Here is a 24168-nt window from a genome sequence, read left to right as displayed (position 1 = left end):
GGCAACCATGCCCACCTGTCAAAACTGCCAAAATTTTACAGTACAAATAGGAACGCCAAACTCACCGTTGTTTTCGCGGGTTAACTGTTATTTATTAATATTAAATAAATTAAAATGCCCCCCAAGAAACGTGACAAAGACATAGACTCCTCGAAGAATCCAAGAATCGATCACATCCAGGCAGACCATGAGTTATTTCTCCAAGCATTTGAAAGTAAGTGCAAGTTATTTGACCTCACACTGGCAAATCAAAGATTAAACATAAACATTATTCTTCACAGAACCCACCCAAATTTACCGGTACTTGAGAACGAGGAACATGTGTTCTGTAAGTACAAATGTTCAATTAACAAAACATATTTTTGAAATAAGGTTAACTTGCAGCCAATTTTTTTAAATCGAACTCTCACGTACATGCGATATCGGATGTCTCGAAGTCACAAGTCACGCCAGAATTTCAAAGTTGATTCCATATTGGAGAAAGTCACATCCAGACAGGACCATTCCACAATCCAACCAGGCTTTATTAATATTACATTCTTAGGATTCAATGATAAGAGTCTTGACAATAGTGCTCAAACTGCTCAGGTAGAAACTGTACTTCTTAAAATAAGTCATAAGAAACGTAAGGATAGCTCAGCTCCAAGTATGCAAATCTCCCTTGGAACTGCTGAAATCCCTGTAAATCCTGATGAACAGCAGTTACCACAAACAGCCACCACCATAAGTATCTCAACAGAGTCCTTCAACCCTTCGCACGGGCCTTTGGCGAAATCCTATATATTCCTGTTTCGCGTAAAAATTCTTCCAGAAAAGGGCAACTCCGAGGAGGACGAACCCGCGTTAAAAAAGCGAAAATCGAACGGGAACGCCGACGCAAATGACAAACTTTACGGCGCTGAGCTTATCGTTTATGACAAGTACAACCGGTGCTACTTGGCCGACGGTGATTATGACGTTGTCCTTCAGGACTTTACCTCGCTTACAAAATCTTCTCCGAAAAAACACTCGAGTTGGGAGAACGGCAACGATATCATGGACACCTGCGGCAATATTAACTTTATGTTGAAAGGGGGTGCAATGTTAAAATTCAAACTGAATTGGTCTCCGAATGCCTGCGCAAAAGTCGTCGATCGCCCCAAACTCTATCCACTGAGCGAAAACAAAGAAAATATCCCGCTTACCAACAATAACGACAATAAAGAAAAAATTCAAATAGTCTATCAGTTTGTGTACAACAACAACTCCCGACAACAAACCGAAGCTTGCGAAGACTTGCACTGCCCGTGGTGCAGCATTAATTCCGATCAGTTGTACACTTTGCTCAAACACTTGAAGCTGTGTCATTCTCGGTTCACTTTTACTTATGTTCCCATCTCTGTAGGTGCTCGAATTGATGTGGCGATCAACGAGCTGTACGATGGGTCTTACACCGGATCGCCACATGATTTGATTTCCCAACCTACAGTTTGTGCTTTTTCCCGAAATGGCCCCGTTCGCCGAGCTTCAGTCACACACATTTTGGTGTGCCATCCAAAACGTGCCAAACCCAGCCTATCCGAATTTCTGGAGCTAGACGACTGCGAATATGACGGTCAAAGACCGTTCATTACTGGACACAACCGTCTCTACCACCACACAACGACTTGCTTGCCGATTTATCCCAAAGAAATGGATGTGGATTCCGAGGGTGAAAACGATCCCGAGTGGCTACGTAACAAAACCATGATGATGATCGACGAATTCACCGACGTCAACGAAGGCGAAAAGGAGTTGATGAAAATGTGGAATTTGCACGTGATGAAATGCGGTTTTGTCGGAGACTGCCAAATACCACTCGCTTGTCAGATGTTTGTCCAACATAAAGGAAAAGAGTTGCTGCTGAAGAATTTGTACAAAAATTTCGTTTTGCACATGGGGAGCTTGTTCGATTTCGGCTTGGTAAGTGCGGTTTGTCTATATACTACGATCCAAAAACTCCAAGAAATGGCTGGCGAAACGGGGGCTATACGTAACGTTCTCAAGGAGTCCAGAGAAGCCCAAATCGACAACTGGTCAAAAAATGGTGTTCAATGTAGTGATAAACCAAGTACAAGCAAAAGTACGGGAAGAAAAACTGCCATTGTCGGAATGCAAAGAAGGAAAGGAACTCCTACTCCTTCAGAGACTCCGATTAGGAGAAAGTCTGTCGGTGGGGAAACCAGCAGGAAGCGCATTTCCTTGTCCTTAAACAAAGACCAAAAAAATAGCGCTAGCTAGTTATTTAACGGTATTACACGTGTGATATGATTCGATCTTTCTGTTTTATCCATAATCAGAAATTTTGTATAGCAAGACTGTAAAATAATCAACGTGAAATAGTTCGTGGCTATTTCGGAATAAATTATTATATTGACTCCGTAAACCTACATAATTTTAGTTTGCATTTTCTTTATCAACAGCTTTCTGTAGCCTAGATTTGCAATTTTTTTCAAATAATTCACTGCCTTATCAAATTGGCCTTCTAGTCAAATAATTTTGTAACCTTATTCAATTGATTTTTATCTTTTTTAACTAATTATTTTGTAATAGTTGACGGCAATTAATCTAGACTTTTTACTCATCTTAAATAATTTTTAGCGTGGTCCTAGAATCAATTGCGGTCGTCTATTTCGTGTTAGCGAATTTTATAATCCAACAGGGTTAATTATCCCAAATATCAGTTCTTGCTTTTTTGCAAGAACAAAACTTAAGTAATTTTACTATTCGGTCGCCCACCAGCTAGTTGTATAAATTTTCAATTGAAGCATTTTATTGATGTCATTTATTTTTTATTTTAATTATTTTCTTAGTTGTATATACTGTAAGTGTTCAATTTCAACTTTGTAGTTTTTTAATATATTGTAAGTTATTTACTTTTTTATTTATATTGTTTTCTTTCGAGATATTTTAGTTTATTAAAGAAACGTGACAAACCGTTTGGGATCATTGTTAGACCTACCCAGGTAAGAACCTTTTCTAACCGTTTCTGTACCCAACAGACAGTAAAATGTATCAAACTCCTTGACTTCAAAAGCGTGTCAAAATTCCCTTCTTTTGACATTAGGAATAAAAATTCAAAATGTCTGGTAACAGAAGCAAGAAGAATGGTAAAAAACATAAATTCGCGAATACTTCTGGTGAGATATCATGTCATACAGATAAGTCCACTTTTTTAATGTCACTTTCAAAATTCAGAAGTGCTTCAAGTGAAATCGGTAAAGTTAGAAACCAGTAAAACTAGCGATAAACATATCAAACCAAACGCAAAATCTGAAGACAATCTACGCAAAGGACGAAGATTAAACATTTTAACAAACCCAGTAAATTACGAAACCGAGTCAGTTAATGACGGCGTGGCAGAGGTAAGTAAGTTGCCACTGCGAAAATTTCAGTTCAATTTGCAACTTAGCTAGAAACCTGCCTGGCTAAAAAATTTAAAATGTTAACCATAAATAGTGAAGGTGGTAACGACAGGCCCAGTACAAGTTTCCTCAAGTCGACATTAGAAGAGCCTGGACTGGATGTAAGATCGTCACCGCTTAAACATTACTTTCTTATCATTCCATAGAAAACGACTCCAGAAGATGAGCTCCCGTTGGTAATGGAATACTGTCCGGAGCCCCCCGAAGATTTCGCTGGTACTTACAAATACTACGCTAAAAATACGAAGTCTATCAAATTCACGAATCAAGTTACGGTTTTATATTTCAACGGAGAAGATATCCTTTGTAAGGTCATCACTTTCACCCATTCCCACTATAAAAAGACTTCTAGGCGAGTCGATGGAGCCGCTTAAAAAAGAACAGGAGCAGCAGTTGCGCAACAAAGAAATGAGGAAGGAACATCTAATGAGCAAAGGGCAACAAATTGATAATTTATATTTATTTTAAAATAAAACTATTCAACAGTTGTGTCCACTACTTCTTTCCCCGTTTTATTGTCTTCGTCGAACATCGAAGTTATTTTCCATAAAACCAACTCTTTGACTCTTTCATACTGGAAATACTGTGGAAAGTCGAGGGGAACTTCCTCCATTTCGACGTTTTCCAGGTCTCGGAGGCACTGAACAAAGAACTCATAGCAGGGGGCAACAGCGTCACACTCAGCAAAGGTGAAAACGAAGCGTTTTTCTAAAGCCACATAAACGGATCTTTTAGGAGGTTTCGATAGAATGTGGCCCACGGTCCGTACAAAGGCCTCAGTGATAACGTCATCGTAAACAACTGAAAATAATACTGAATATTGTTGAATCAGAGCTTGAAACTTACCATCAGCGGCGATCACAATCGGAGTTTTCTCAATGCAATTAACAATTTCCCGGGGAATCACTTGTGCTAAGAAGTCCAATTCCAACACCTTAATGGGATGTTTCGTCAGGTGTGCGTTCCGCAGAATGTTACCTTTGATCAATTTCAGTAACCCTCCTTTATTTATATCTAGAATTGATATTCAGAGGGTGTTTTATTGAAGAATAAAATCTACCAGTGCAAAAAACGGGGGTGAACATCCCTGCTACTATGCTGGTCAGACCCACTCCGGATCCGAGCTCGAGTACATAATGGTTTTCTTTAAAAGTTGCTGCATTATGCAGGAGCCAGTCTGCCAACAAAAGGCCTCCTCGCCATATCTGTAATCCCACTAGGTCTAATACTGTGCTTTTGCTGTGCTCTGGAGAAAGTTATAAAGTAGGGACTAGTCAAAGAAAACTCGTCTCACCGATTTCCACTACGGCTAATTTCTCTGCGGATTTTTTCTTTCTCGTTACTATTAAATCGCCATCTGAGTCTGTTTTTGGGGGCGGGGGTGGGAGTCTGAACTTGAATTTTGAGACCACATCTGTAATTACATGGGTTAGATTATGGGGTGGTTTGCAGGGACTTACTTTTTTTGTCGATCATGGGTTTTGAAGTGGACTCATAGTTGTGTTCTTCGTAGAGTTCGGACGACACTTCATCCATCTATAAATCGAAAAAAAACGAATGTATTTTTCTTCAAAAAAGCGATGAAAAATAATTTTCTTGAGAAAGAACCGACCATCCATTCTTGTTCAAATGGGGACGACCTAAATTTAGAGTAGTCGCCAAAATGAAAACATGTGGTTATTAATTGAAATGAAAATGCGCTCGCCTGACAGCAATAATTTTGGAGCTTTTAACACGTATTTTAAGGAGAAATTAACTACCTTCGTTATCGATCCCGCTTTGACAAAATACTAACTTACTTTCATTGCTTTTGCCAACAAAAAGACACTAAATTAATGATGTTTAGCTGCCAAATCATGTTCCCAAAATATCGAAAAAAACATGATGCTTTTAATTAGAGGTGGAACCACATCATAATAAAAATGATGTAATCTCCAATTAGATTATTAAATCACAGATCATTTGTAATTATTAGTTTATTTAAAAATCGTGCGTGGCATATCGAAGAGATAACCCCTTCATTTGCACCAATCTGTCCCAAAGATTAGGAAGACTTGTGAGTGCATTCTTAACTTAGTCGGGTCACAAATTAGGAATTTGCTTCTATAATTAGATTTAGAAATTCTGTAGGCTAACTTATATCAATTTTCACTGATAAGCGGAAAATGTGTAAATATAAGAGCCACCACGCATACTGTCGTCTGTAAGAAATTGCCACGTAGGTCGGATTACGATATGCAAAAAGTCATTCACTGTTTATGGTAAAACCGGAAGTGTCTGGATATTATATTATTAGAGTAGGATACAGTTATCGCTTATTGAATAAATATGCATTTAAATAAAATTTAAATATGTGCGAGTTTATCGCGATAATTTTTTTAATAACTACTTATGTAATAAGTACATAATTTAGATCTTTGTGGCCGAGCCCTAGAGTAAAGCCGATAAATAGGGCAAGTCTACAAAGCTTAATTATGTATGAATTACATACAAAGGTTTATCTTCGACTGTAGTGAAGACAATTTTCTGAATAATAAGATTTAGCATCGAAACTTGTGAAAAGAAATTTACAACGGAGCTTAAATTGTATTTTGACAATCATTTACATATCTATAATTATTTGACACTGACGAGCGGCCGTTTACTTTATCATTACGGGTGCCGTCCATAAAGAACCACTTTATGGACGCTAAACTATACCGTAAAACAGATTATTATACAATCGGATATAAAAGTATTATTTGCTTCTAAAAAACCGTCTAAGCCATTCACGTGTTTTTATGATAGAATAATCCGCCCCTCCGATAACATCAAATTGCAATCTAATTGCACTCGTACCCAGAAGTAGTCACTTTATTGATTTTCATTGTTGACTTTTCTGCATAAAATCACTTGTGCGTGACTACACATGTTATTTGAACTGTATCAATATTCTAAATAGGATTTTTATGTATACAAAGAAATATTTCTTTATGTTAGAATAAAATCGTTCTATTACGACAGTGTTGCATTACTGGCCGATTAGAAACACGATGAATACATTAACTTAAAGGAAATCGGAGGAAAAGTGGGAAATAGTCAACGACACGAAAGTAATACAAATAATAATTAACGCACTGCCGGTAATTTGTTTTCTCAATTTTTGAATTATTTCCCCTAAAAGTCGGATAAAGTGCAAAGTTGTCTCCGTTGCAATTTTTATGGTAACAATAAAAGGGATCGATGTGTTTATCGCTTTTTTTTTCATATTTTATTTGCTGTATTTTTATGAATATTCGTATAATAATAACAAGAGAAAACATATTGTAAGATAAATTCTGTCAATCTTTCAGGTCGCACCTTAAAATAATCACAAAAAGACGATTTGAAAGTGCCACTTCGAAATAAACAATGATGTTCTTACGTGCCAACTCTCATGTGAAAGTTGGAGTGATGTTTTGTTCATTAAATCTTAGTATTCCTACAATTGCCAAAGCTTACATCTGTGTCGTATCAGTCAGAAGAAGAAGTACCCTTTCAACTTCTGACACAATTACAGGAAACATAAATCAAGACGATTTGAAAATAAATTCTAAAATGAAAGTTGCGTCTTATTGCACAATTGTGAAAAAAATTGTACCAACGAAGGGGTTCATTATTTAGATGTAATTCAATTAGTAAAATGCTGAATTAGTTATAAAGCAAACAAATTAAAGCAGGAATCGTGAAACATGTCTCGGTCCCTCATTCTACAATAAAACTGCGAGTAATTTTAAAGAAAATATGAGGGAAATTACCCAAATCGATTTGAAATTAATATTTACATGAAAAGGTGGCAACAGTTATCAATCCAAATCAAAACTTGAAACTAACCTTCCACGTGTGAGCAACTCAGGGCATATTTTTAACCCAATCAATACTCCCTCGTCAGCCCGGCACCAACTCACAGGGAACCGTGGTGGGTTTATCGTGGAAATGAACAGGAAATTCTAATTTGATCATTACATAAAAGCACTCCTTACATCCAAGGATAAACTCCGGTATTATTTTTGATTTCGTACACAGAAACGTCACAAATGTCAGAAATGTCACAAACATGAAACGTCATTTTGTTGACCAATCAGATCTCCCCACGATTTGTGCCACGTTGTGCTGTCATCGCTATCCGCCTCTTATTTCATGTTGGTCGAGCAGTCGACGTTCGTGATTTAGGGAGTGAGTTGCACAGAAAATTAACATGAATCTTCTTTCGGCTTTTTGTTTAATTGCAAGCACTGCATCAATTGTGTTCGCCGGTGAAGAAATTAAATCAGAAGATGGTGTCTTGGTTTTGACGAAAGCCAATTTCAAACAGGCAGTCACCGACAATGAATTCGTTCTCGTTGAATTTTGTAAGTATCCATGTAAAAAAGTAACATTTGACCCGGAGGAAAGTCACGATGGAGAGTATTCACTTCATTACTTCAATTCCAGTGACGTTTGGCTATGGGGACCGTATTAATTTTTTTTTTATCGCTCCCGAACAAGTTTTTCTCAGTAAAAAGTGCACGCTGATAATCCTGTTTTTCATTAAAACCGTACTTTGATGTACTTAAGGTCAACAACCCTTTTTACGCCCGGTTGCCGCGTGCACAACTACGTGTGAACAGTTCAAGACACGACGGTTCTTCATTCATTAGGATGCCGGCAACTTATCCCACTAGCTGTATATTAATATTCATAATCATAATTAAAATGTCCGAAAATGCAAGACGCTTCATGCTGGTAGGCTGTTTTCAATTAATGATTGTTCCAGCTCAATTGAATTGTAAAAAAATGAAATTAATGCAATTTGCACAATGCGGATCCTTTTTAGCAGGTTTTTGCGTGGGGACTGCTAAAAGGGTGATAATTCGTGACTATCTTCATGGTTGTTTGTGTCACAGGGCGATGCAACTTCACGAACTGTAAAATCGCGGTATGACGTAGACTATGACAGATGAGTTTTACATTTGTAAAGTGAAAGATGGAATATGAGTCATTTCGTTAAGGAATTTTAAGGTTAACCTGCCTGTTTAGTTGACGTTAAATCAAAGACGAATTGTTATGTATAAAGGGTTTTTACTTTTTACCCCAAAAATCTAAGGCGGGAAATTGAAATGTGTTTGTTCCTTCAATTTTTTTTTACATTTATTCCGTAAACAAGCAGTGTATTTATACTTTACTTCAACAAAGAAGACTATAAATAAACTCAAATGATCACAAACAACGATTTAAGGTATTCAGAGATTTCCTAAGATGAAAAAAAGCGAATAAACGAAAACTGCATTAATGCTTGAGTACGTTGCCATGGGACACACGCCACGTTAAGAGAATCTAAAAATAACATTCAGAGATTTTTTTTATCGTGAATTTGACCGATATGTGCTACTGATAAGATAACGCGACAAGTTTTTTTGTTTGGAATCTTATTGACTTCCAATCTTTCAATCTATTTAATTGTTTAAATGAAAAATGGCCAAACATGTGTAATCGTGGCTGAGCTTATCGCACAAATTTTGGAATCATGTGTTAAGTTGATCCTATTTCACACCGGATTGAACTTTACAACAACAAAGTGCAGTTTATTTTGTGATTTACAGCTGCCTACATGCCGTTTAAATTACGCTGTTGAGTACTAGATACGTTTTGTGGACGAGAAAACAGTTGTAATCTCCAACAATTCAATATTTGACGAACGAAAACTCCTGAGGGAATATATCCCACATTCAATGCATACTTTGGTGTGTATAATCAACGAAGCAGATCCAGACATCTGCTCCAGTCTGGTAGTTCTACATCATACAACACCTTTATATTCTAAACTAAACAATTCCGGATTTGCCAGCTATTTTGGGAGAGTTCGACTCATTTCCATCAATTTTTTATAAGATGCTTTGCATAGACCCACACGTTTTTTACACATTTTATGTGTTTCAATCGAATTGCAGTTCCGGAAATCATAAAAACATATAAAACAACGAATTCATGTTTACCCTTGAAATGGACGATGTAAATAATATAATTAGGTGGACAGGTTTATTAGACATTTTTTTCTTATCAGAAATTGCCACATTCTCCACCGATATTATCTAGAAATGTAGTTAACTAATTTTTACTGTTGGACAATAATTAATAAAATCACCATAAATGAAGTTCTTCGCCTTTTCAATGAAAAACTCTTTCAGATGCACCATGGTGCGGACACTGCAAAGCCCTAGCGCCGGAATACGCCAAAGCCGCAAAAGCTCTTTCCGAGCAAGAATCCACCATCAAACTGGCCAAAGTGGACGCAACGGAAGAAACAGATCTTGCTGAAGAACACCAAGTCAGAGGTTACCCCACCCTCAAATTCTTCAGAAATGGAAGTCCCATGGACTACAATGGTAAATCCACCTCATTGTGTTAAGGAAGTAAATACTAACGTTCCTACTTTAGGTGGGAGACAAGCTGATGACATCGTATCTTGGCTTTTGAAGAAAACAGGTCCACCAGCGAAGGAACTGAAGACTGTTGAAGAAGCTAAAGAATTCATTGACGCCAGCAATGTTGCCGTCATCGGATTCTTCAAGGATCAGACCACCGACAAAGCCAAGGCGTTCTTAGCTGCGGCTGGTTCCATCGACGACTATCCCTTCGCAATCACCTCTGATGATGCTGTGTACAAAGAATATGAAGCCGAGTGTGGTTCCATTGTTCTATTCAAGAAGGTAACTTAATGCGTGTTTCTTTCAACAACGATCTAACTCTCTATTCTTGCAGTTCGATGAAGGAAAAGTACTTTTCGAAGGAGAAGCCACCGAGAAAGATATCAAGAAATTCGTTACAGCGAATTCTCTACCGCTCATCGTGGAATTCAACCACGAAACCGCTCAGAAAATCTTCGGTGGAGAGATCAAGAGTCATCTCCTTCTTTTCTTGAACAAGGGTGAAGATCACTTCCAGGCAGTCTCAGATGCTGCGCGATCTGTAGCGAAACCGTTTAAAGAACAAGTTCTGTTTGTCACCATCGATGCCGCCGAAGAAGATCATCAGAGGATCCTTGAATTCTTCGGAATGAAGAAAGAGGAAGTTCCGGCTGCTCGTCTCATCAAACTCGAAGAAGATATGGCTAAATACAAGCCGGAATCAAACGACTTGTCCGCTGATAGTATTAAATCGTTCGTTGAAGATTTCCTCGCTGGAAAACTCAAGCAACATTTGCTCAGTCAAGATCTTCCAGAAGATTGGGATAAAGAAGCTGTTAAAGTTTTGGTGGCTAGCAATTTCGACAGCGTTGTGTTTGATAAGGAAAAGGATGTGTTGGTCGAGTTTTACGCTCCTTGGTGTGGTCATTGCAAACAGTTGGTTCCAATTTACGACAAAGTTGGAGAACACTTTAAAGACGACAAGAATGTTGTTATTGCCAAGATCGATGCTACTGCTAATGAGTTGGAACATACGAAAATTACGAGCTTCCCTACTTTGAAATTGTATCCCAAAGGTGATAATAATGTTATAGAATATAATGGTCCAAGAACATATGAAGGTTTGACGAAGTTCATCGAATCCGGCGGCATTGACGGTGCTGGCGTAGATGAACCTGTTGAAGAGGAGACAGAAGATGATGACTCTCCTAGAAAAGACGAGTTATAAATTTTAGGTACTTAGTTTTGTTACTAACGTGATGTCTAAATTATCATTTTTACCAATTTTGTATATCAAAATTTACGGCGACTATTTTCGGCTCTCAGTTTGTAGTACCTATTTGAACTTCCTAAAATATTTTTTTAATTGTACCTCCATTTAAGGAGGGCTTGTGAGACTGGTTGTGAAATTGATATCTGCCTAGCATTAAGGTGCAATCTTTATTAACATTCCTTTTTCTATACTCTCTTCAGTAGGTTTTGTATATTTTAGTTTCAACTATATGTATTTATTTTCAAATGGATTTTCGTACGATATTTTTCTATTGATAATTTTGTAGTCGTTTAGATCAAAGGTAAAGCACAAATGGCAGATTTGTTGTTGTGTGTGTTGCGTGAATGTGTATTTTTTAACATTAAAAGAAGTGTAACTAAGAGATATTTTTTTGTGAATTATTGTAAGGCAAAGCTGAAACAATTAAATGAAATTACATGTAATTGTTTTTCTCTTTAAACATCATCTACCCAATCTTTGAAATTAATTTAATGAGAAAAAATAGTACAAAGTTCGTATCTCAGCTGATCGAGACACAAATTACAACATTGCGCATGATTGCCAAGAGTTTACACGTCGCTCAAGAGTCCAAAGTTTTAAAAATAAGTTTCAGAACAACAGTTTTCGCAGCCAATTAGTAAAACCTACCAAAATGGCTTTAAGAACTGTACGTAGCCTCGCGTGTCTTTCCAATTCTCTCAGGAACTACTCATCAAGTGCCCCCTTAATTAACATCAGCCTCAATGAAAAGACTGGAATAACAACGGCAACACTCCAAAGGCCCCCAGTAAACAGCCTGAACTTGGAGCTCTTGACTGAATTATCAAACACTTTGCAAGAACTAGAGAAGAGTAAATGTAGAGGTTTGATCCTTACATCAGTAAGAGCAGTTGTTTAAGTTTCCTGGCAAATATTAAACGTGAAATTTTAGAGCTCTAACAGCGTTTTTAGCGCTGGTTTGGACATTATGGAAATGTACAAACCTAAAATAGACCGTTTTAGACAATTCTGGTCAACTTTACAACAAACTTGGATCAGTTTATATGGTAGTTCATTTCCAACAGTTGCAGTCATTAATGTAAGCTAAATTAATATTCTGCAATCTCTGAATTCAGTTTTGATTTAGGGTCATGCCCCAGCAGGGGGCTGCTTATTATCCCTGTCCTGTGAATACAGGATAATGTTGAATAACTTTACAATTGGGCTCAATGAAACACAACTTGGACTGGTGGCTCCAGCCTGGTTTTCAGCATCAATGAGGAATGCCATAGGGGATAGACAGACTGAACTTGCTTTGATTACAGGAAACTTATTCAAAACTGAGGAAGCCTTAAAAATAGGGCTGATAGATGAAGTTGCTTCAAGCAAAGATGAAGGTATTCAGAAGGCAGAAAAGTATCTGAAGAGATTTGCAAGGATTCCGCCGTTTGCGAGGGCAATGACCAAACAGTCCTTAAGGGGGGCCGATATTCAGGTCAGTGCTAAGAAAATTCCTTTTTTTTAATTATAAAATTTAGTGATGACAGGATAGCAAACGTCAAAATTGACAATCCTAGGTTAAGTTAAAAGTCAAAATGCCAAACGTTTTGGTGGCAAATTTAAACAGCAATCATAAACGGGACAAAAAAAGTAAAAAATGTCGGATATGTGGTTTTGAGCTTATTTTTTGGAATTCGGTAATTCTTTATTTGATTATTATTTCCGATTTGCGGCAAATTTTTATATTACCTGTCTTATTTCAGAACCTCGTAAAAAATAAGGAAAAAGAACTGCAAACATTGGAGGCTACAATCACCGCACCTCAGCTCCAAGCCGCTCTTGAAATGTATTTGGAAGCATTAAAACAAAAACAAAGTAAATAATCTTTTATAAAAAAAAATGTCCCCATAATGTTCAACATTTTTATACTATATTTCTAGAAAATAAAGAATATAATGCATTTTTAAAACTGTAAAACCTTAATTACCAGCATATATTCAGGCATTTTCCGGGTTACCATCCCCCTCATCGCTTTCCACTGTTGCATATTCACTATTCAATTCCTCAAACTCTTCCCTTTGGATATCAAGAAAATGATTAATTTCCAGAATTTTGCCCCTGTTTCTTTTTATCTCGTGCCTACAAATGATCCGATAAACAAAAGTTTGTAAAACTTGATACATACTCTGTTAAATCATAAATCAGTTCATCCAACCAACCCTTTGCATTGTTAATCAAAAGGTCCTCTCTTCCGTCGATCATTTGCATATGCATGTCATGACTTGTGGCCAATGAATTATGTAAAGCATCTTTATCTTTAATAATCTGTTCATAAATAAATAAAAAGTCAATTTATGTAACGAGAGAGACTTTACCGATTCAAGCACTGGAGGTATATCAACTTCGTCACCCATGTTGACATGCGTATGGACTTTCAAAGCAAGATCACCAATATTTTCGGAATAACTGACTTCTAATTCACGGATTTGACTGAAGAAAGCTTGTGAAGACTCAATGAAATTATTAACAAGCTCCGACATGCTTTGTTCAAACGTTTGATTGACTTCGTCAAGTTGTTCGTATAGTTCCAGTTCAAGTTTCATGAGTGCTTTCCAGACCTCATGCAGCATCTTATCAAAACGGTCGAACTGAACATCCACAGTATCAATAAAGTCATCGTAAGTTATTTCGTTGTCGTTTAACATGCTTTGCAGAGTTTTGATTTTGTGGAAAACCACAGCTTTCTTCTCCAAGAATATTTCCATGTGTTCCTACAAAGAACGGTGATTTTGTCCGTTTTAATGAAGATTTCTTACAATACTAGAGAGCTGATTCTCGCCTTTGGCGTCTTCAACACATTTCAAGAACTGGTCGTGTTCAGTTTTTCTTAGTTTATACTGCACTTGTCCGTTTTGGAAAATCTGCATGCTCAGAGCCATGAAGGCTTGTTCGTACTCGTCATAAAACTCTTTCGCATCCTCTAGAAGTAACATGTTCTTTCCATCGGTATCATTCGCAAACAAGCTATCAAAGAGATGATGAGTGTTTAAGTATTCCACAAAACTAGAAGCGTGGAGTTCAGCATCCGCGATTTCCTTCTCCCGTTCTTCCCTCACTTCTCTTTCTTTTTCTTCACTTTCCATGAGAGTTCGCAGTTTTAATCTGCAAAGAGGTGGTCGTGTTGAGTTTGGAGGTTTAAGGCTCACCCGAAAGTTTCCTGTCCGAGTTCTCGCTCCAGATCGTATATTAGTTTGTATTCGTAATAAACGACTTGGGGGAGAAAAGTTGCTACAAAAAGACGAAAATCTTCGATTTCGGCACAGGGGTTTCCAACCATGTTTAAGGATTTGAGGGTGGGAAATAGGCGCAAGTAAAGTACCTACGAAAGTAACTGTACAAAGAACCTCAAGAGGAATCTACTACATTGTCGAGATCTTCGATTTTGTTCCTTCCGATGCTGAAAACTGTTAATTTAATCAGGGCATCCATGTTTTCCAATATCTGAATCTCATTATCAAAGAGACTCAGTTTTTCTAATTTGGTGAGTTCGTCCAAGTTCTCAATTTTCGCTATTTTATTGAACGAAAGATTCAGCTCCACCAAGTTCACTAGTGAGTCTAAATTTTCAATTTTTTCTATCAAGTTGTTGTTTAGATTAAGCTTGGTCAAAGACGACATCACCCACAAATGATCGATGCGCAAAATATCTGAAACAAAGTCTCTAGTTTGTGGCTTTTTCATCACATGGGGGCTACTCATAAATTCCAATCTGATTTGCACCACTTCATTCAAAGGAGTCTTTTCAATTTCAGCCAATCGCCCCGCTTCGCCTTTGGGAGATTGCTCTTTTACACATTTTTCCAAAAGAGCGTTATCTATTACTTTTGGTTCTTTTAATTTGCAAGTTGTCATTTTTAAAAACGATTTGAAATTTATTGATGTCGCACTAGAGGGTTGTCATAGCGATATTTCCCGAGCAGAGGGGTGAAAACCCCAAAGTAGAGATTTCAAATTGCCAGTGGTAACGACCCGGTAAATAAATTTATTCCGTTTTATTGCGCGCGACAGCACAAGTACTTAAAAAAGATTGCAAAAACGATGTAAAAAATATTGATTAAAGATTAGAACAGCAGTTTGCTCGTCTGGCGGAATTTTTTTTTGAACACTCCCCATACAAATGAATCACCGTCATCGTGTTTCAAGGTCATGCACAACCCGTTCCAGGAATCCCATGTAAACATGGTGAACACTTTAACCGCTTTATTATTTATGGAAGAATAAATATGTAAATGCTTCGATAAAGCTTGCACGCAGTTCACGTCTGACTTGCTTTGTGATTCGTGTTGAATTAGTTCAAATATTTTTTTAAAAAGTTCTATGAATACAGTTGTGGCGTCGGCGCTTCGGTACTCTCTATTTTGACAGGTGACAGTGACAGTTATTACAAGTCAAGTGACAACAAGAGAGTGCAATCAAAAGAATTGTTATTAAAAAATAAATAATGTCGTTTTTCGGAAATGCTTTGGGTGGAAATCCGTTTTCTACTCCCGTTGGGTCTAGAATTGGTAAGTTTCATGGCAGTTTTCTAACACTGAATCAGTCGGGATGTCTTATCAAAATCGATTTAGTTAAACGTAAATAGATTGGAAAACCGGTGCTGACAGTCTGTTTTATTGTTTATTTTACATTTTACGTAGTTTTTGTTAGCTGATTCATTACGATCTGACTAATGAATCATGTAATTGTTGTTGTTCTATCGTCATTTCTTAGGAGTTGTAATTCGTGTGGGTTTTACATTTACATTTTTGTTTGTCATTCGTTGTTTTTAAATTGAAATAGTACAAAACATATTTGTTTATGGTCTGCTATTATGTTTTGACGTGTTTTTGGATGTAATCTATATAAGCTGGGAAGTGGAGCATTTCATGCTTTCTTAGTAGTGTTCATGTAAAATTTATGCAATGCAACCAGTAGTTTAATGCAAATTTCAGAGCCATTACCTATTTGAGCTATTTATAGGGAACTAATTTGTTATGCCAGGGAAGTTATAGTTAATAAAATTTGGAAATATGCGTAGTCATGTTCCAGATTTTCAACATGTTTTGGTTGGAAAAGTCTGTTTTTACTGCTTAAAGAAATATAAATTCTCTGCAAATAAAGATAGGTATACAAATTCAACGTTATCACACAAAAGATTATTTTTGTCGAGTAAAACATGTTTGAAGTTGGAACAACTCAAATCTAATTTGCCCATATTGGGAAGCTTTCATCTTTATTTTTAGCACAGTCCTGGAGAAACGCGCATTTCATTACTTTCTATTTTAACTGCTCCCCTGCTAAAGTAAACAAATGAGAAATACATGCATGTGTCACTCAGTAAGTGACCATGAAATATCTGAAGCCGCATTAATTGGATTCCAACAGATAATCGACGTTTCAGAAATTTGCATTCAATAGAATAGAATCAGTTAATTCCATTTGTTTTGGATAACTCAGTTGATAACTTATTGATAGCTATCAGCAAAAATTAAACTTCTTGATTGAAAGGAACTTTGGAATGAAAATGTGTATATATTTCTGCGGTTTAAAAAAAAAATGCATTCAATAATAATGAAGGAAAAATTCTCGATAAAAATATCAAAACCCTATTTTATTTACTCATAAAATCGTAGTTTCTTTAATGGAATTAAATGCTCAATCTGCAAATGAGTGCTGACATTAAAATCGATATATTTATTTATTGGTTTTATGTATGTTTTTTTTCTCAACTTTATTGAGTACATTATTATCGTGTGATTCATTAAATTTCCATTCGCAGTTAGCTTTGAGAAAAAAATCATGTCGTAACTAACACCACCTCAGCAATTTTGACGACTGAAAACTAAATATTTGAGAGATTTGACAGTTTTCGAGCAAGAAGCCGATATACGTTCAAAATGCAACAGAATCTAAAAATCGGCTAATTTGATGGAATCATAAATTGATATAAATTATAATCTTGCTTGATAAGATAATAAGAATGCACTGTTTTACTACTTTTATTATTAAAAAATTTTATCATCACAACTTCGAATTATAAAACGAAACAGTTGCAATCATATTGTAAAACCCGTCCAAATAATTTATTTTGAAAATTGCCAAAATTTTCCAAAATGGAAATCTATTAAGTTTTCGCAGTGTTGGACCTCTGCCACTAAAAATCAAAGCTCGTGACTTGCTTTGGCATTATGATTAAAGTAATTCTCTAAAATCTTCACACAAATAAACTTTTATCGGCTGCAAGAACGTCTTTGGTAATTTTCTAATCCAAGAATTTGTCAAACCTGAAGGTCAACAGAGTAGTACAATTAAATCCAAAGCTGCTTATCTAATCAATCGTAACTGGTATGTTGTGCTAATCAGTTCAACCGTTGGATTGAGGCTATAAATAAAATGAGACAATTGAAACCAGTCGGTGGCCCAATGATTTATGGTGGAAAATACTGGAAAATTGTTGGTTTTTAATTTAGCGACAGAAGTAACTCATGGCAATATCACCTAATTAGACAAGAATGTTTCCGTGTACAGTTACCATCGTAAATTGTAAAAATAGTTCGCTTTCACATAAATATTTAGATAAGAAACTAGATAATTCCCGAACTAGGGTAACCGATTTTTTACGTTGAAAAATAGAAATAATGCAGCAACTATAAAATTATCGATTACAAAATTGCGTGCAGCGAAGGTTACCTACTCTACAACGAATTGTGGTAGAGTCTTCGTAACGTTCAGGTTACATGCAATCTGATAATGATACTTTCCTTTACGCTTCACTTGCCCTAATGCAATCACGAGAAGAGCCATCCTATATTTTAGAAATTTCGTTTTCTCTCTTAAAATTAAAGACAGCAAACATCTTTTGTAGAACAAGCCACAGATGGTACCCTGGCGTCAGAAAACTGGGGCCTAAACATGGAAATATGCGATCTAGTAAACGAAACCGAAGATGGTCCAAGAGACGCGGTGAAAGCCATCAGAAAACGCCTCGCCCAAAACGCAGGAAAAAATTACACAGTTGTTATGTACACATTGACAGTTTTAGAAACATGTGTAAAAAACTGTGGTAAAAAATTCCACGTTTTAATCTGCAACAAAGACTTCGTTCTTGACCTGGTAAATCGAAAAACCCCGTGAAAACTCCCATTCTATCTCTCCTTCTTTAGGTGAAGTTAATCGGCCCTAAAAACGACCCACCTACGGCCGTACAAGAGAAAGTGTTAAGTTTAATTCAGTCTTGGGCAGACGCTTTTAGAAGTCAGCCTGAAATGTCCGGAGTTGTTGCCGTTTATCAAGATTTGTTAGCTAAAGGAATCGAGTTCCCGGCAACGGATTTGGATTCGATGGCTCCAATTCACACTCCACAAAGAGTAAAGTTTGTTGGAATAGCGTTTTTTTATTGTTTAGGTTTTTCAGAGTGTGGAAACTGATATTCCGGTGGAGACACCGGTCTCCCAGCACTCATCCCCGACTCCTCATATTAATAGTCCAAGTGGATCTTTAACCCCAGATCAAAGGGCTAAATTACAATCAGAACTGGATGTTGTCCAGAGTAATATGAATGTTTTGGGCGAAATGTTGAGTGAGATGAAACCAGGACAGGAACAACCCGATGAGTTGGAGTTATTACAAGTTAGTAAAATCTTGAGGAGTTTTACAAGGAAATAAGCACCTGGTTGGTGCAACCAAGTTCTAGCATGCACTTTTTGTTATTTTTCGCGGAGATTTTGTTTGTTTCTTTTTAAAACTAACGTTTAATTTGTTATTAATTGCAAAAATGAGAAGTCCCCATTTTCAGGAGTTGCACGTAACTTGTCAAAGTATGCAAGAGCGCTTGGTCGAGTTAATAAGTAAATTATCCAACGACGAGATGACAGCGGAGTTATTGCGCATTAATGACGATTTAAACAATTTATTTCTGCGGTATAGTCGCTGGGAGAAAAACAGGGACAGCGGGAAACATTCGGCCTCTGCAGTGTTGGCCAAAGCGATTCCTCCTTCCTCAAAACCTCCGTTACAACAAGAAGACAGCCTTATAGACTTCGGCGACGACTTGCCCGAACAGCTTAGCAAATTAAGTAAGTTTTATTATAACCGGCGCCACTGTCTAAAATTCAGTTACAGGTACTGGTACTAGTGCCTCAAATCAGTTATCCACAATCGAAACTGTGAACGCTAAAAATGGAGCTAAAGGCGATGACGAGTTCGACATGTTTGCACAATCGAGAAACGTGTCGTATGAGAATTCTAAAACCAGGTAAACTCGCAGGTTGAGAAAACAAGAAAGCAAACAGTGTAAATATTGTTGTAGTGGCAGTTCTTACAAGGATAATCTCGAGCCTGATCAGATTCCGGGAGGTTTGAGCACAGTCACACAAGGAAAGCTTCCAGTAAGTGTTTTTGTTTGTTTGGGGGCATGACTGTAAATGCAACTGTCACTGTTACGTCCGTTCTTGGTTGCATCTACACTTTTATTTTTTTAAATTGTTTTTCTTTAACTGTACCGCTTAGTATAGCTTTTGTGTTACCTCTACCGCAGAGTCCACCAGATCATGAAATTGACGAGATGGCACACTGGCTTGGTCAAACAGTAAGTGCTTTGCTTGTTATTTCTTGTAGCAGCAGTAGTTAGTAACAAAAATGTTTGAGTTATAAATCATGGGTGGTTATTTGTGCAGACAGGGGGCGAAGAATCGGTGACGAGCAGTGAATTTGAGCGCTTCTTAGCGGAAAGAGCGGCAGCTGCTGAACAACTGCCCACCGTAGCTGGTAGCACTAACAGCACGGCTACAAGAACTACGAACTCTACGAAAGATGAAAAGAGTTTGTATGCTTTATAAGTTAGTTTTTAATGTAAGTATTACTCCAAGAATGATGATTATTTTATATTGGTTGGAAATTTTGTTTATCGTTGGAGTTGAGTGAATAAATACCGTTAGTGTTAGATATTTATAAGGAAATATCATTACACTCGTACTTATAAGTACCAATTTTAATCTGTGTAAATAAAATATTTAATCTTTTCTATTTTTTTCAAACTTATCCATTTCTGTAATTTGATTTTTCGCCTCTAAGTGGAGTGAGTAAAGTGATGACTGTAAATTCAACTGTACATAAAATAACTTAGCAGTTATTTAAATCAGTTTTTGTAATTACCAAATTGCAGATATTTGTGTAGTTGTTATCCATTAATATGAATCTCACTGAATTTTATTGAGTGTAGGGCATATTGGTAGCATTTTTATAATGTTCATAATCGTGTACCAAAGATTTTGTTTTCAATTTAACCATTGTATAGTAATAACTTTTTGTTATTTGATTTTAATATTTTCAATCAAATTGATGTATAAAACATAAGCCGCAGGATACTATATCAAATGCAAAATAGTGCGATGCATCCAAAAGCTTGACTGCTTCGATTGATTATTTCTTTACGCGGTTTAGTTCGTAGTTTCACACAGCCCCTAAAAAGGTTGGCAATTTTTAGTTATTTACAAAAGTTAATATGATTTATAACTTGTTATATATTTTATTTATGATTTTAATATGTATATTTTGAATAAACGACGTGTTAATGTAACGGTACTTTTCTATCCTAGTCACCAATCGTTTGTTTGATCAATAATTGACGTAATTTTGTAGTTTCCTATCCGTCATGGTCAAAAGTGAGTAACCCATTTCACATTCAATTTTCTAATATTTTCAACAGTAACTGAAGAACTGATTCGAAGAAAAGCGGAGCACAATGAAGGGCTCATCGGAACTTTGGAGGAACTCTCCCTCCACCAAGAAGACGTGGAAAAAATCGAGCATATCAATGACTGGTGCAAAGACATACAAATATTGTACCTCCAAGCTAATTTAATTTCGAAAATAGAGAACCTAAACAAGCTCAAAAAATTGGAGTATCTAAACCTGGCTGTAAACAACATCGAGAAAATCGAAAATTTGGAGCGCTGCGAGTCTCTGGAAAAGCTCGATCTGACTCTAAACTTCATCGGCGATTTGGAGAGCGTCGGCTCATTGGTAAACAACATTCATTTGCGACATCTGTTTTTGACGGGAAATCCGTGTTGTGATTTTGATGGGTATCGACAGTTTGTAATAGCGAAACTTCCGCAATTAAAATCGTTGGATGGAACCGAAATAACGCAGAGCGAGCGAATAAAAGCCAAACAGAAATTTTCTATAATAAAAGTCCAAGTCAAAAAGGCCCAAGAAGGGCACGTCTCGTTCAGAAGAGCGCAAAAAAGGCGCTTTCAGAGCGGTTACGATCCTGATATTACAGACGAGGTTTTCTGGAAGTCTTCGAGTGAACACTGTCCGGAGACTCGAACTGAAATTTCTCGAAGGACTCGAAACGCAAAAGGACTGAATAAACAGGAGTCAAAAATTGAGAAGTCTGTTAAAATTTTCTCCAAATCGGGGCGACCGCTCAATATCAATCAAGCTAAATTAGACTTTAAATTTATCGATGAAGATCCGGAAAAGTTTGTTCTAGATCTGGCGGTTTATAAGTATGCCTCTATTAAGTGTTTTAAGGTAATAATACGAATTACAGGTATTTGGACACGAATTTAATTGATGTTGATTTACAACCAATTTACGCGAGGATAACTGTCAAAGGGAAAGTGTTTCAAATAGTTTTTCCCGAAGAGGTTCTCGTCGATAGGAGCACTGCAAAAAGGTCACAAACGACGGGGCACTTGGTTTTGGAACTGCCCAGGGCCAAGTGCACAATTATACGTAAAAAACACGAAAAGGCCCCGGTAAAAGCTGACAAAAAGTGTGTTATCTGTGGTAACAATTTTCTTTTATTTACACTTATTTGCAGGAATTTTTTGGAAGTTTGTGAAGACAATAAAATGGATATAACTAAAATAGTTGAAAATGCTAATAAGCGCGTTTTTCAAGATAACGAGGACGTGCCGCCACTGGAGTATGGTTAAACACAAATACGATTGTTCTTTTATTTTTGGAAAAGCATATTTTATACACGTAAATAAATCATTGCGACTTTCTACATTAAACCAAAACTTTTCTATAAAATAACACAAGTCAAACAAATTAGCACAGACACTCATGAATGTACAGGAGGACCAGAGAGTAATGGCAAACATTTACATTGTATAACTTAATTCGTTACAAAAACATAAAACTAATTCTAAGACATGTTACTCTGGTTCACTCAAAAATAATATCATGTGAATGAACTAAATAAATATAATGTTGAGAAGTTTATATTTGAGATACTAATGGAAATACGTAAGAAAATTGCCCCTAGACATCAATTATTATTCGTTTCAAATGATTATGTTGGTGTGAGCGAAATTTCTAAATATCATTTTACAAAATGTAGTTCTATATAAAAAATGTGAAACAGGTTCACATTTAAAGTACATCTTCATAATCTACATCACACTGGATAAGTTTATTTAAAGCAAATAGCTTATATTAAATATATTAAAAAATAATTTGTATTTTGACATTTACCATACATTAAAGCACATTTATTATATAGTTAAAGATTTGTGCCTCTTTAATTTTTGTTTAAAATATTCCACATTATTAAAAAATATTTGAACCAAAAATCAGAAGCTTCAGCAGCATATTGCCATGTGGATGATTCAAACTACACCTACATTCAGATTTTTGGTTTATGACACATACAGCACAAATGAACTGACTTCCCCATCAGCTTTCAGTATTAAATTTTGTAAATGGTAAAAAATCTTGTTCAGAGTAACAACTTTTTTTATTAGAAATCAGTTCTTATGCATAAGATTGAAAACGTTGAAGTACTTAAAACTAATTGTTACAGCAAGATCTGGAAGTATTCGATTGCTGTTTTCTATCTACCAGTACCCTATCAACGTGATCTCCAGGCTCTCTACCCGCTGTCTTATCTAAAATAGCTTCAGCAAGGTCGTTAAAGGCTTTATCTATATTTATGTTAGCTTTAGCTGAAGTTTCCATAAATCTAATGCCATGTTCACGTGCGATCTGAAAACAGCGTGAAATTAAACGTATTTGAACACCTGATTTAGATTTACTGTTTCTCCTCGTTCTTTGCTCACTGTTCTTTTATCAGACATATCACATTTATTCCCAAGGATCATTTTTTCAACGTCTTCATTAGCATGCTGGAACATTAAAAATGACGTAACCACCACTGAAATAGACCAAGTTACCTCATCTATATTTCTTAACCATTTCACTATGTTTTCAAAGCTTTTTTCATTAGTAATATCATAAACTAGCATTATTCCCATGGCACCTCGATAATATGAAGTTGTAATTGTGTGGAACCTCTCCTGTCCTGCGGTGTCCCATATTTGAAGTTTGATCTTTTTCCCTCTTAATTCCACAGTTTTTATTTTGAAATCTATACCTGAAAAAGAGGTTTGAATTTGGCGCCTGTAATGACCTCACCCTGTGGTTAAAAATAAAACCGGAAACTTTCGTACACTTTGTTACAAATTGTGATTAATTGAATTGTTTATTAGTTATTACTCTATTCTTTGTGTTAACTGACCATTGCATTAGGAACAATAAACAAGTCCAGAGCAAAGGTTAACTTACCTATTGTTGATATAAACGTTGTCGTGAATGCATCATCCGAAAATCTGAATAGTATACACGTCTTCCCGACTCCAGAATCGCCAATTAAGAGCAATTTAAATAGTAAATCATATGTCTTTTTAGCCATTTTTTAACAATACAACTAATTAATTTTTGACGTTTACTATCAAACACTACCGACAACACAAAAATTGCGAAAACACCAAAGCGGGCTAGTCCTGCCACATCGAATCACCAAATCGATGTAGCGAGAAATTCGATGTAAAAACCATTATTGTAAAGAGAAAAACAACTTAAACAGTTATTTAAAACGTAAAAAATAAAAATTAGATTCTACGAACTATTTCTAAATTGATTATGCGCAATAATATTTTTATAATTTTTCTTTACAGAGAAGTAGGTTTTTTTCTGTTTTCGACGTAACCATAGCTCGCGCATGTCACTTAGCAAC

The 24168-nt window shown here is 36.3% G+C and overlaps 8 protein-coding genes and 1 pseudogene across 16 annotated transcripts; 6 read left to right on the top strand and 3 right to left on the bottom strand.

The window, feature by feature from the left end:
- The first annotated feature begins 13 nt into the window (after positions 1-13).
- Su(z)12 (Polycomb protein Su(z)12) lies at positions 14-2911 on the top strand. Of its 2 annotated transcripts, none has more exons than XM_088031179.1 (3): positions 14-214; positions 282-328; positions 373-2911. In XM_088031179.1, exons 1-3 carry the CDS (start codon positions 115-117, stop codon positions 2257-2259), a joined length of 2034 nt encoding a protein of 677 aa, XP_087887305.1. In that variant the 5' UTR covers positions 14-114; the 3' UTR covers positions 2260-2911. The 2 variants fall into 2 exon arrangements, with proteins under 2 accessions (XP_087887305.1, XP_087887306.1); XM_088031180.1 differs by having other exon boundaries at positions 385-2910.
- LOC148179645 (uncharacterized) lies at positions 2884-3911 on the top strand (annotated as a pseudogene). The gene is made up of 4 exons (XR_015769687.1): positions 2884-3158; positions 3217-3383; positions 3431-3749; positions 3796-3911. The product of XR_015769687.1 is annotated as an uncharacterized LOC148179645 (transcript).
- LOC148179644 (methyltransferase-like protein 22) lies at positions 3887-7493 on the bottom strand. 3 transcript variants are annotated; one of them, XM_088031184.1, is made up of 6 exons: positions 7445-7493; positions 4904-4979; positions 4738-4857; positions 4504-4689; positions 4290-4457; positions 3887-4244 (listed from the first exon to the last, which is right to left on the bottom strand). In XM_088031184.1, the coding sequence occupies exons 2-6, from the start codon at positions 4977-4979 to the stop codon at positions 3919-3921; spliced, it is 876 nt and encodes a 291-aa protein (XP_087887310.1). In that variant the 5' UTR covers positions 7445-7493; the 3' UTR covers positions 3887-3918. The 3 variants fall into 3 exon arrangements, with proteins under 3 accessions (XP_087887310.1, XP_087887308.1, XP_087887309.1); XM_088031182.1 differs by lacking the exon at positions 7445-7493 and adding an exon at positions 7296-7438; XM_088031183.1 differs by lacking the exon at positions 7445-7493 and adding an exon at positions 5204-5261.
- A 50-nt stretch (positions 7494-7543) lies between these two features.
- Positions 7544-11563, top strand: Pdi (protein disulfide isomerase). Its single transcript, XM_088031181.1, has 4 exons — positions 7544-7813; positions 9629-9826; positions 9879-10150; positions 10203-11563. Exons 1-4 carry the CDS (start codon positions 7660-7662, stop codon positions 11073-11075), a joined length of 1497 nt encoding a protein of 498 aa, XP_087887307.1. The 5' UTR covers positions 7544-7659; the 3' UTR covers positions 11076-11563.
- Positions 11564-11644: 81 nt separating this feature from the next.
- On the top strand, positions 11645-13068 carry LOC148179642 (enoyl-CoA delta isomerase 1, mitochondrial-like). Its single transcript, XM_088030666.1, has 4 exons — positions 11645-12000; positions 12052-12198; positions 12247-12594; positions 12863-13068. The coding sequence occupies exons 1-4, from the start codon at positions 11773-11775 to the stop codon at positions 12980-12982; spliced, it is 843 nt and encodes a 280-aa protein (XP_087886792.1). The 5' UTR covers positions 11645-11772; the 3' UTR covers positions 12983-13068.
- LOC148179641 (dynein regulatory complex subunit 3-like) lies at positions 12973-15011 on the bottom strand. Of its 2 annotated transcripts, XM_088030658.1 has the most exons (7): positions 14855-15011; positions 14523-14806; positions 14306-14478; positions 13916-14261; positions 13475-13870; positions 13285-13424; positions 12973-13238 (listed from the first exon to the last, which is right to left on the bottom strand). In XM_088030658.1, the coding sequence occupies exons 1-7, from the start codon at positions 15009-15011 to the stop codon at positions 13097-13099; spliced, it is 1638 nt and encodes a 545-aa protein (XP_087886784.1). In that variant the 3' UTR covers positions 12973-13096. The 2 variants fall into 2 exon arrangements, with proteins under 2 accessions (XP_087886784.1, XP_087886783.1); XM_088030657.1 differs by having other exon boundaries at positions 14523-15011.
- Positions 15012-15480: 469 nt separating this feature from the next.
- On the top strand, positions 15481-20715 carry LOC148179640 (TOM1-like protein 2). 3 transcript variants are annotated; one of them, XM_088030660.1, is made up of 9 exons: positions 15481-15664; positions 18004-18251; positions 18302-18505; positions 18552-18767; positions 18934-19213; positions 19260-19392; positions 19447-19525; positions 19675-19725; positions 19814-20715. In XM_088030660.1, exons 1-9 carry the CDS (start codon positions 15601-15603, stop codon positions 19973-19975), a joined length of 1437 nt encoding a protein of 478 aa, XP_087886786.1. In that variant the 5' UTR covers positions 15481-15600; the 3' UTR covers positions 19976-20715. The 3 variants fall into 3 exon arrangements, with proteins under 3 accessions (XP_087886786.1, XP_087886785.1, XP_087886787.1); XM_088030659.1 differs by having other exon boundaries at positions 18543-18767; XM_088030661.1 differs by lacking the exon at positions 19675-19725 and having other exon boundaries at positions 18543-18767.
- A 39-nt stretch (positions 20716-20754) lies between these two features.
- Positions 20755-22089, top strand: tilB (touch insensitive larva B). Of its 2 annotated transcripts, XM_088030663.1 has the most exons (4): positions 20755-20800; positions 20845-21652; positions 21697-21921; positions 21970-22089. In XM_088030663.1, exons 1-4 carry the CDS (start codon positions 20791-20793, stop codon positions 22082-22084), a joined length of 1158 nt encoding a protein of 385 aa, XP_087886789.1. In that variant the 5' UTR covers positions 20755-20790; the 3' UTR covers positions 22085-22089. The 2 variants fall into 2 exon arrangements, with proteins under 2 accessions (XP_087886789.1, XP_087886788.1); XM_088030662.1 differs by having other exon boundaries at positions 21697-22089.
- A 2-nt stretch (positions 22090-22091) lies between these two features.
- Rab10 (RAS oncogene family member Rab10) lies at positions 22092-23951 on the bottom strand. Its single transcript, XM_088030668.1, has 4 exons — positions 23718-23951; positions 23327-23526; positions 23189-23278; positions 22092-23138 (listed from the first exon to the last, which is right to left on the bottom strand). The coding sequence occupies exons 1-4, from the start codon at positions 23842-23844 to the stop codon at positions 22944-22946; spliced, it is 612 nt and encodes a 203-aa protein (XP_087886794.1). The 5' UTR covers positions 23845-23951; the 3' UTR covers positions 22092-22943.
- Between the last annotated feature and the right edge of the window lie 217 nt (positions 23952-24168).

The sequence above is a fragment of the Gnatocerus cornutus genome, chromosome 2 (genome assembly GCF_029298725.1).
Source record: "Gnatocerus cornutus isolate USDA-ARS CGAHR chromosome 2, icGnaCorn1.1, whole genome shotgun sequence".
NCBI lineage: Eukaryota > Metazoa > Arthropoda > Insecta > Coleoptera > Tenebrionidae > Gnatocerus > Gnatocerus cornutus.
This window is presented reverse-complemented; position numbering and strand designations above follow the sequence as displayed.